Here is an 11,853-nt window from a genome sequence, read left to right as displayed (position 1 = left end):
CCAGCCTCAGGCCCCGCGGCCTAGCGCGGAGGGGCGCCGCGGAAGGAGCAGGCCGCGGCGAAGAGCGGTTGCCAGGCAGCGAGGAGGGCCCCGCGGCCCGGTGAGGCGGAGGAGGGGGTTATGCCGGCAGCCCCGGTACTCACGGCGGAGGAAGCGGCCCAGGAGGCGGGCGGCGGCGCGGCTGCAGTGAGACATCGTCCCCTTCGGCAATGACACCGGCCCGGCGGATCGCGGCGGGCGGGCGGCCCTGCGCGGCGCCTGAGCACTGCTCACCCCGGCACAGCGGCGGGCAGCCCCGCGCACGGATTGGCTCAGCACGGAGGGCCCCCCCGTGGCGACAGCCAATCAAAGACTAGTTGGCGGGGCGGGGCCGGAAGGCACCTCACGGGGGATTGTGGGTATGGTAGTCCTTGGAGCGGGAGGCGGGGGGAGAGGGTCGATCTGTGACAGACCTGATGGCATCGCAGGACGGTGATAGCCAGCCCTCATCGCGCCTAGCTTGAGCTAAAGTCTGGCCAAAACTGGCTTTGATGGGTGCCTGCTGCGTCTACGCATTAAAAGCCACCCTGGTAGTGAATAGGTGATTAGCGAAGGTGAAGAGAAGCGTTTCCAAGCAAGCCAAAGGGGGTTTGCAAAGGGGGAGGCCGCAGGGCCTGCTGTGGCTGCTGGGGGGCATGGTGACACCAAAAAAAAGTCATGTGTTTCAGGAGAAGGTGGCATCTTCTAAGTGAATAACTGAACTATAAACCCACATAGAAGTTAATTGGGCGATCAAGTGAAATACATTACTTCTCTAGATACCTGACCCTGTTTGTTAGTGATGTGCTTGAAACACTGCAGAAAGAGAGCAAAGCCCCTCTCCTGACCGTGCCCGGCACTCATGGTGTAAATGCTGTGAGACACAAGGAGGACACAGGCGACAGAGGTCCCAGAAGAAACACTTGGCTGTAAGGGCCAGTCTGATAAGTGTCAGTCCTGAAATTTGATACTTCATTGGTTTGAGGTGAAATAATTTTAAAAAATGGAGGAGACCTTACAGTCCTCTTTCTCGTTCACCAGGGACAGTTTACTCACCCAGCTGATCCTGGAGCAGTAAAAGGAGCATATTTGTATAAATCAAACAACACAGTTCTGAAACAATAGTCAGTGTTTTGTTTCCTCCCTATGGAGATTCTTAACAGCAGCATTTGCTTTCTGCTAAACTTCAGGGGGCATTTGTTCTGGAAGAGAAAGTAGTTAATGAAACACAAGAAATGCTCAGTTCCTGTATTTTGACGAGGGAGTTCAGACAAACATTCACAAGAAAAGCATGTGTCAGGCACAGTGATTATGAGAGAGGCATTTTCAGAGCAAACAGAGGATATGTCTGTACCTCTGGATCAGGGAAATCTGGGAAGTCAACTCATTTATTTAAAAAAATGTGCAGTTCTTGCAGCCACAACTAAAGTGACCTTAGATCAGTGTCAGAAGAAACCACTGTGCTCTTCCATGAGGCTTCCACAAAGGGGTTTTAAAGTGTTTTAACTTCTACACATGAGCTTCGGACACGGGGCAATTCATCATGTATGCCATCAGCTGCCTTCAGAAACAACACGTGCATATATTTGTGTATCTGTGGGCATTGATATGCGGGAGGGGGGCATGACAAAGTATTCCTTTAGGACAAAAGTAAACATGCAAAGTCATAGCCTGATTTCATCCTGGTAATTTCATTCACTTCATGTCCATAAAACTGAGGTCAGAATGAGGCCGTAATAAATAAATGAAGCATCCAGATATTCAGCTTTGTATGAGGTATATATGATCCCCTTAGGAGGGCATACACACTGATTTTATAAGGAACCCACTCACTACTAAAAGATTTATTCCTGGATCTATTTCCAAATCAATTTTTCCTTGACTTGAGGTTTTCACTAAGACTCTTCTGGGGTTAATAGAATTTGAGTTAGATGCCTCTGTATTATCATTCTGTGTACACTAAGATTTTAGTTTTAGCAGTTTCTCTACAAAACCCTATTTTCAGGAGGGGGAGAGAGAGAAGCTGATCCAGAAAATAACACACAAAATAAATGAGACTGCACAACAACATATGGAACAATAAGAACCCCAGCTGTTTCTAAGTGATCCCCCTCAGCTTGGTTCATAGGTGGCAGTGACAGGCAGGGTTTTTCTTGTTTGGTGTTGGGGTTTTTTTATTTAAATCTCAGTAGCAGAAACATGTCTTCAGTCATTTGCATTTAGAACCTGAACGCATATAGTCTTTTGAATCCTATGTTGATAACACCCACTATGTTGATTAACACCCTAACAGCAAAAGTTTCAGGGTACAGACACTGTCTGTACAATATATAATTGGCCAGACATAGGTGGAATTGAGCAGAAATAAAACTATTTTCATTTGGTTTAATGCAGTGGTTTGGTTCCTGCCAGAGCACATGCTGTCCACCAACATTAATTTAGCTGATTTAATCAACTGCCTAGAAAGAAACCATTGAGCCCAGGGAGAAACAATACAGCAATTAGCAACGGTCAAGTAGTCATGACAAGGTCTGCCTTACAAAGTTCAAGACAGAGCCAGTTCTAAATGGGCAGCCAAAGGATTAAGAAAGATTTGGGGATTTAACGTAAGAACAATACTTCTCAACCACTGCAGAAAGCCCAAAGGTCAGATAAGGAGTGGTGTCTCTCTGTAATGTATTTTGAAGAAGGTGCCTTCATTTTAGGAGCAACACAGGTCCTGGAGCTGAACCTTATGAAAATCACATACCCCAGGACAAACATAATTCTAGTGAAAACATTTTTCTTGCTTGCTTACTCACAGTTGGGCTTTAATCCTGTTTGAAAGCAGATCTTCCTCATATTAAACACAGGACTTTCTGCTTAGTATCCCGGTGCAGAGGACTTGACCTTCAGCTAGTAAAAAGCCCACAGGAACATGATGTTAATGTTTACCTACCTGGGAGCTCCAGCCACAGCAGAAGACAAAAACACTCTGCTAATATTTTCCCTTTCCTAGATCTTTAGATGAAACAGAGATTCACTGCAAGCACAAAATGCAAGTTCTTTGGTATTTCCTTAAAACTCTTATTTCCTTCTTTTAGATACTGGCAGGGCAGTTGAGGGACCTGAGTGTGGTGCTTGGCCAACTCTACGCTTTCTCTGGGTCATCACTGAAATCACTCGATCTCTCCCAGCCTTGGTTTCTTCTCAGTAAGAGAAGTTGTTGCTAATGCTTTGTTTACGTGCATCATCAGCCAAAAATGTGCAATGCAAATAAATCACCAACCCCTTAACTGTCTGGATCTACTACCACTAAGAGCAGCCAAAACACTTTAGACATCCAGGTCTTTCAGGTTGTCCTGTTTAAATCCCAGAGCCCAGGTCTGATGTTATACCACAGAATGAAAACTGACTGTGCAAAATGGGCTTTGATGGCATAAAATAAACGCCAGACTTCCTACTCAGAAACAGGTTTGTCTCCTGGTGCTGGCCAGAGCTAAAATACACCCCTTTGACAAACACAGGTTCCAGCGGGGAGGGCTTAGTAGGAAGGCCATCCTTTGAGGGAGAGCCTGTGTTTAGGGGATTGCTAAACCAGGGACAAGCTCATCAGCAATGACTCCAGACCTACGGTCCTTTAACCAGCTGATGTTTTGTCACTGTCTTCCGTTCTTACCCTTGGCAAAACAGCCCTGCAGCCTGAAATCCTTCTGTCTCATTAGCTTTAGCAGCATCCTGTGACTGGACATGATGTCCACACAAGAATGTGCAAACAAATAGGTCCTTCCTCCCATCTCCCTTGGATTGAGGCAGGGACCTGAGCATGAAGCTTAACCCTGGCTTTGCCTGTATCCAGCCTCCATCAACTAAGGGTTCTGACCCATCTAAAAACAGAGTCATCTGTGGTTTTCTATACTTTAATTTACAGGTTGCAAGCAAAAAATAGTTATTCTCAGCCCTGAGAGAGTCACCAGGAAGAGCTGGACCACTGCTCTCCTTTTCTTTGTCAAGAGCACAGACAAAATCAGAGGTGAGGATTCCCTCTGGAGGGATTAGCCACACTTGTGCTTTAACCCGCTTTATTTTTTCCCTGCAGCTTGTGATTTTGCAGTACCAGAGCTATGGCTGAGAGCATCTGCTAAGGAGTTAGTTAGAAATGGGCTTACTGGGACTTCTGGTGTAACTACAGATAAAGACCAGTTGAGGGTTTATGGCAGGGAGGGAACGATGGGTGTTGGTGGTGTCACCTCACTTGCTCCTTTTCTGTGCAATCCCCATACTGCTTTCAGCAAACGAACTTTATATTCTCTTCTCTGCTGCTGAAACATCATGCAAACAAATGGTATTGCTTTTAATATAGTCCTTTTAGGTTTTTTTCAGTCTTAGTAGTACCAAATGAAAATAAATAATCACACAAACACTAGCCCCTTCTTTCCCTAAGCAGTGCCATGGCTTGGTATTTCTCAAGAGCCTGACATTTCTATGGCGCTTCACAAACAGAGAGTCAAATTTCAGCTTGGCACCAGCAGGGTCACAGCATCAACATCAGAGGCACTTTAGAGGGTCCTTGTCCCCAAGGATGGACACCAAACCAGTACCCACAGCCCGCCAGCCTCAGACTGACCCTTTCAGGTCCATCACGGCTTGGATTTCTCCAGAAAGGAAGATGCTGCTGAAGACCTGAGGTCATCATCTAAATACTTTTTTCCCCCTTTGCTGTCCAGTGCTGTCAGGTATCAGAGGCTTATTGGAGCGTATTCGTTTTACTCAGTAGATTTTGCCAGAAATGCTTCACAGTTCCAGGTCTTAAAGGAAAGCTTGACATTTGATGGGCTTTTGTAGCAGTTCACTGGGCTGCAGCCAGAGCAGCCGTACACATCCACTGCCTTTCCCCCTCCAGGAGACAGGGCAGCCAAGCACAACCATCCAGTTTATTAAAAACACAGGTGTCAGACCCAGGGCTTCCCCATGGTGCTGGAAAATGTTCACGTCTTGGAGACCTGCTCTTCCAGATGATCAGGCTGCCCTGCTGGTCATGAGGAATGGAGCAGATCTGAAGATGGGAGGGGTTCACAAAAGGAAAAGAGCAGTTTGGGGCAAATTCTGCTCGCAGCGATCCTGCACGAGGCTGCCCTGGTGTTGGAGCAGGATGACTTTCCTCTGCTGAAAGCCAAGCTGGCATTTAAGGCTTCAGGATCATGGGGTGCAACTCAGCATGAGCTAAGCTGAAAGCTGATGCATCCCTGATGTCTAAGGGCCAGAGCTGCAGAGGTTGAAATCAGCACCTCCCCTTTGACCTCAGCAACCCTAAACCACTTTGATTCCTCTGTCTCTCCAGCATTCCTGAGGTTCCTCATGAGGTTCCTCAGGAATGAGAGGTTCCTCCTCTCTTCAGCACCAGAAAACGAGAGAGTGGGAAGGAGTGGGAACAACTTCCCTCTGCACACCCAAAAGCCACATCAAATAAGAAGGTTTCAACCTAGTTAAATCTAGCACAGACTGTAACAGAGCAGGTCTGGTCCTTTGTCCCCAGAGGTTGCAAGACACATGGAACAAGCTTCTTCACCATGTAAAGCAGCAAATCCAGCTACTTCCATCTTCTCTTGTTCCCCCATCATTTTCATCATCTGGTAATTCATGGGGAAATTGCTAGGACACCTTCAGGGCAACCACTTGGCTGGGCTGTATGGTCCTGGAGCAGAAGCTGGTGGCTTTTATTTGTCCCCGCTGATAAACCTCTCCCTCTAGCAGTCTCATGGGGATATTCCTTACCTACCTTCCTTGGGGACACACATATGAAAGCACAATGCAAAGCTCAGTTGCAACTCCTATTTAATTCCAAATGTAAGTTGAAGCCTTAAGAAATGCTGAGCTGACAAATTACCCCATTTAACTATGGCTTATTGGATGCCATCTGCTGAACTTTTTTGTACTAAAATTGCTTTTGTTTTCAGGCATTGTGGAATAGATGAGGAACAGAAGTTCTATCCACTATTTTTCTGGAGACTTAAGAACCCCAGAATAAAATATAAATTTAGATTTACCCCTTAGCAGGATTTGTCTTGCACCTAAAGAAAAAAGTATTTTGCTCTAACTGGAAGCATTTTGTGTGTCACCTTTGTCCTTGAAAAAATAACCGATAACATAAAAAGTACCCAGTTTCTTTGTAAAATGAAGATTTTTCTTTGAGTTTTCTTTTTTTCTTCTGCTGAAATCTTGCTGACTCTGTAGCGTCACTGGGCAGGACCAAGTTAATGTTCCACTGAAATTCCTTGCTTCAGGATTAGTTTAAAATTGAGTGTCTAAAAAATGTAGACAAATGTCTAAACTAAATACACAGGGGATAATCCTCATTTCACATACTTGCAGTCAAATTTAGAGCACCAGCAGTGAAGTCACTCCAGTTGCAGCACTTGAGACTTTGTGGTCTCTGTGAGATCCCACCTGCCTCTGTATTCTTAAGAGCTGCTGTCACATCTTCATTTATTATGTCACACAAACAAACACACACACCCACTCAGCTTTCACTAAATATACCTATTCTTAGTTTTTAACATTGTTAATTATATGTTTCTCTATTCATCCCTAAAGTTGCATTGGCACTGGTGAAAACCCACAGAATTAATGACATTCAGATCTCTCTTTTAATGAAATTTCTTCTATTCTTAGATTCTGGGAAACCTTTCAAACTCTGTTGCAGCAGAGAAAAGCAGTAGATGGCTAACTCTGCCTCCTCCTCCATGGGGATTAGGGTCAGCACATGACTAAAATGATGAATTATTTTTTTTCCTGCATCCCCATCATAGAGGAAAAGTGCAGGTTGGTCATGAAGGCTTCTCCTGTTGGTGACAAGGTGGTCATATATATATAGACACACACACACACACATATATATAGCTGTATTTGTAGTGTATGTTTTTCTCTGTCCCGAAATAGCCACAAATAGCCACTAGATGTCACAACTGCTTCACTGTTTAACTTTTCTCCCAGAGCTGTTGTACTTGGCCTTGGCCTTCCTTGTAGAAGGACCTTTGCAGGTTGAGCTGAAGAGCAAAAGCAATGACCGTCCAACTAAGCAAAACCAGGTTTTCGTCCTCAGGAAGAGAAAGATGCTTTAGGACAGACCTTTTTTTGGCAACGAATTCATAAGCTTCTGAAGTCCTCCAGCTGGACCAGGCAGGCACAAAAAAAGTGCAATTTATTCAGTCTGAAGGAAACTGTCAAACTTGCAGGCACTCCCTGGCTCTTTGAAGCTACAGCAGAAAATCAGGGAGGAGAAGAGGTTTGAAGAGAGACACAAAACACTTGGCTCAAGGCAGAAAATAAAAGTGACCACAAGGATATTATTTTCTCCAATATTCTGATAATTTTGGTGTCGGAAGTAACTTTTCTATCTCTTTCTCTATAGTTAACATATGACATTTTTGGTGTTGTGGTTATTGATGCTTGCTGGTCATGGAACTCCTGAACACCCGCCACCTCCTACTGAAAGAGTTAAGAAATAGCAAAAACATCAACCAAACATAATTAGGCCAAACTGCAGCAGTTTCTGTCAAGAGGAGCTAATTATAGTGCCAAACTGCTAGAGTTTGGCTGTATCTCCACCCTATTTTAGCAACTTGCTGCAGAGAGGCAAATAATTGCAAAGGAGCATGTGATGGTCGGGGAGGAATCTTCTCCACCACTTCTCAGGATATTCTGATTTCTGTCTCCTCTAGTGTCATCTGTAGGAACCTGTTCATCCTCAGGATTTAGCGCTGAGGTTACCACACAAGAAAAATACACTTTTTTTCAGATGGATATTCAAACTAATTATCTCCCACAAGCTTTCAGAGAATTTTTCTTCCTCCTCTAAAGACGCTGTAGTCAGTGCATCAGCCTGTGTCATCATTATGCACATGAAAATAATAACAAAGCTGAAGATAATTAATTCACTTATTCACTCTGTCATGACCAGTAATTGCTCCTGTGGATTCCTTTTTCACTCCAATGACAACATTTATCACAAACAAAACCCAAACTGAATTCCTGTGAAATTGCTATTAAAGCATTCCCTGAAGGTTAAAAAAAAAAAAAAAATTAAAAGTAAAAAGAAAAAAGGAGACAAAAGGGATTGTCAGAACAAACTGCACTTTACAAAAAGCAGTGGATATGTTTGTGCTGTGCTGTATTTATACAATATATACCAACCTTGCACAGCTTCAACTTTCCATTGTTTCAACAGCATCAGATCTGCATTCTCAACAAACACCGACTGGAGCCTCGCATCCCTGCCCAGCAACGCTGCACATGTTGCTTCCAGCACCAACCAGCTGCTTTTTATTGAGTCCATTTTAAACAGTCCAGGGCTGAGGAGTGTTAATTCGCCTTTGCTGTTCCCACAGAGAGCAGGGAGACTCCCATGTGTCCACCAGGATAACTTGCAGGCATCTATCTCCTTGCAGCCTGGTGCTGATGAATATTCATGCAAACCAGTTATGCACAGCTCACACCTGCACAGTGCCCCACTGCCACCCATACAGACCTGCTATGAGCTTTCCATGTTGCTTCTCACACACCTTCTATCAGCATCCAGCCTAGTTCACACACCAGGATGGTCTTTCAGGCTTGGCTTGTCTGGCTGCTCCTACTCCGCATCCAAGGCAAGGATTAAACCAAGGAAAAACCTGATTTGACTAATATGGACATGAAATGGAATAGCCTAGGAACTTTCTGTCCCACCACTTAAATTCTTCAGCTAAATTCATTCATATCCTGAGCATCCTTTCCTGAAAGCTGAGTGCATTTAACAAGAAAAAGATTTAAAAGCCTACAAAAATAAATGGGACTTTTACCTTGAATGAACTTTGGATAAGAGCTCCTGTGGGTAACAGACGAAACCCACTGGAGACTCTCCAACTTCCCTAGGATATGTCCCACCGAGGGGCAATCGGAAGCACGCAGGTTCAGGGTGCTTTTCCTGAGCAAGGGGCTTTTTTCAGCTCAGTGGGGTTTCAGCTTGGTTACACCACTTGAGTGGGTACTGCAGAGGAGTAGTAGCTGTCTGCTCTCACACTCCACTGAAACACCCAGGGACATTTACCACCAAACAGAAATACTTGCAATATTGAAAACCACTGGGATTATTCACGGGTTTGGAACTAGACAAGCCCAAGTCCTGAAAAAGGCCACAGCGAAACACTGCTGATCATACACCTGCAGGTGACAAAATACAATTTTGGTGGGATATACTTGTGCATTAATAAGAAAATCTTACCTTCTTTGTGTGTATCACTACCTTCTGCAGTGATACACACAAAGGCATTCAGAAGATAAGTTTTACAATGGCCAATTTCTCAGTTATTTACATCATCCTTATGAAATGACCTCACGTTGCACCAGGGGAGGTTCAGGCTGGATATTAGGAAGAAATTTTTCACTGAAAGGGTTATCAGACATTGGAATGGGCTGCCCAGGGAGGTGGTTGAGACACCATCCCTGGAGGTGTTCAAAAGACGGATTGATGTAGTGCTGGAAGATATGGTTTAGTGATGGTGTTGCTTTTTGTTTGTTGTGTGGGTGTTTATTTTTGTCAAAATTAGGTTGATGGTTGGACAAGATGATCTTTAAGGTCCCTTCCAACCTAGAAGATCCTGTGATTCTGTGATTCTGTGACCAAACAAATTAGGGAAGTATTGTATAGAGAGTCCTTGCCCATTTCTAGGAAACAAGGATGATTTCAAACCATCTGTTTATCAACAGGGGTGACAACTAGTATTGCCAGGTGAAAATTGAGAGCTCTCATCTCTCATGTCTTCTTGGAACTGTATCACAAAAAAGCAACCCCATGGCTGGTCAGGTTTGGTCACAACCCAGCAATGCTCGTTAGCAACCTGGCTGCTGGCAATGGAGTCCATTAAATCAGACCTGCACGGGTGGTGAAGGTGATGGCAGAACTGATACGGTGGCAAGTGCTGGATGCAGGGAGGACAAACAGCCTCTCCCCAGCACAGCCACGCTTCACCATCCATTCGATAGGGATGTAAACAACATAAATTTGAGTGTGTTGCTCTCCGTCTTACTCTGCGAAAATCAACTGTGACATTTCTGCTGTGCCCTGGCTGGCTCCCAGAAAGTACACCCTGCTCCCACCAAGGTTTTGTGGGACCTTTCTGCTCACAAAACCCCACCTGCTCCCCTTGAGCATACCTTGCTGTAGAACAAGCCCTCTAAATGTGTCACGAGGGCTTTTTCTGTGAATCACCTGGATTTTTAATACCACATCTCACTCAAAATCTTGAACATCTTCCTTCTCTGTGTTTGGATCCATCTGCAGCTAACACTGATTTCTGCATTAGCTTCACCTGTCTCACTGGAGTTGTTCTTGCTTTGTGTGGAGGTGAGGAACTGTGGGTCATCGCCCTCTGATCAGTATAAGCCTTTTACTAGGTCACACTTTCCTAGCAAGTAAACAACAGCCTGGACTGACATGAGGTACTCCGTGTATTTTCTGGAGCAGATCTCAAAAATCCCGTCTGTATCCTCCACTGAATATTCTGAATTCGGGAGAAATTTGTTTCCGTCCTTTTCACTTCGACACGTCTCTACTAAAACTGCATTTTCTTCTTTAAGTAATGCAACACTTTGCTAAAAGTGTTATTGTGGTTGTCTGATGTTGAGAGACTGGGAGGCAGGAGGGGATGTGGATTGCATTTGTCTGGGGCAGGTGCTCCCAGGAGGTAATAGGCCCTGCCTAAAATAGATGGATTGAATCCATTTGGCTCTTTCCGAAGGGCTCCGCGTTTGCTCGAGCTATCTGCTCACAGAGCTTTTGAGTGGGAAGTTATGTGAGACAAATCCTATTACTGATGCAGTAAAACTAGGAGTAAGTTGCTCCTAGTCCTGCTGTAGCTGTCTGTTTGATCAGCAAAATGGGTGCAGAGATGGATCAATAGACGGATACATGTATTATAGCAGACAATATTTGGCCGTGCTTGGCCAGCCGTCTGGCTAAATAGCAATATTGATCCTGTAAATAATGACATCCCTAAAATATCTAACTTACTCCTCAAGCAGTAAATACAGGCCTTAGGGCATGAATTTCTGCACTGAATGTTTCTTGGGAAAGGCAGCCATCCACTGCAGAGTAACTGCATAACGTGGACTCCCTCTCACACTGGTTGCAACGTATTTCTCTTAAATTAATTAAATGAAGACTAGAAACATATCAGGTTTCTTTTCCCTCTCATTTACTGAATATTCAGTTTGGAGCTTAGTGTATTATCTAATGCAGAAATTTCAAGTTTTCTAAGTGGTAACTGATTGACTTAAGCTTATTTGTTCCTTTTTAACCAAAATATTCCCAGTCTGGATGACTGAAATAAGCTCCAAGAACTCACATTAAGCACTTAGTGACTGCACCACTTTTATGAAGCCAAGTATAAGAGTTGTGGTAAAACACAAAATGTGTATAGAAACGGCACATGACCCCCCATGTGAAATGCTGCCTGCCTGAGAGCTTAAAAACATGCCCATCTGACTTCCAGAAAAGAGACATCATATCTGTTCTATCTTTTTTACAAGACACAAAACTAATTTAATACAGTAAAGGAAAGAAAGAAATTTCCCAAGCAGGATAGATCAAAAAATACCAAACTTGTGAATAATGTTTTGATGTGATTTTGGCAGAACGTTGCTGGCACCGCCAGCTGGACAATCCTGAGAGCAGAGAAGATTTTTCTAATGATTCTTCTATAATCTGCTAAAGATTTCTTGCTGACTTGCTTTAAAAGTGCTATAAAGGGGACAGACATTCCTTGGCCAGTCTAGCTGCTGCTGAGGCAATGGTGTTGGTCAGGCAGAGCACCTGAGGAA

The 11,853-nt window shown here is 44.3% G+C and overlaps 1 protein-coding gene across 1 annotated transcript in view; it reads right to left on the bottom strand.

The window, feature by feature from the left end:
* Positions 1-291, bottom strand: part of SUCLG1 (succinate-CoA ligase, alpha subunit) — a 14,224-nt gene extending 13,933 nt beyond the window's left edge. Inside the window, exon 1 of the mRNA XM_014966668.1 lies at positions 144-291. Coding sequence (XP_014822154.1) covers positions 144-195 — 52 coding nt within the window. The 5' untranslated portion in view covers positions 196-291. The remainder of the gene's footprint in view (positions 1-143) is intronic.
* Positions 292-11,853: the final 11,562 nt, after the last annotated feature.

The sequence above is a fragment of the Calidris pugnax genome, unplaced genomic scaffold, assembly GCF_001431845.1.
Source record: "Calidris pugnax isolate Ruff unplaced genomic scaffold, ASM143184v1 scaffold14, whole genome shotgun sequence".
NCBI classification, from domain to species: Eukaryota; Metazoa; Chordata; class Aves; order Charadriiformes; family Scolopacidae; genus Calidris; species Calidris pugnax.
The sequence above is the reverse complement of the archived record's forward strand: the minus strand, read 5'-3'. Positions and strand labels throughout refer to the sequence as shown.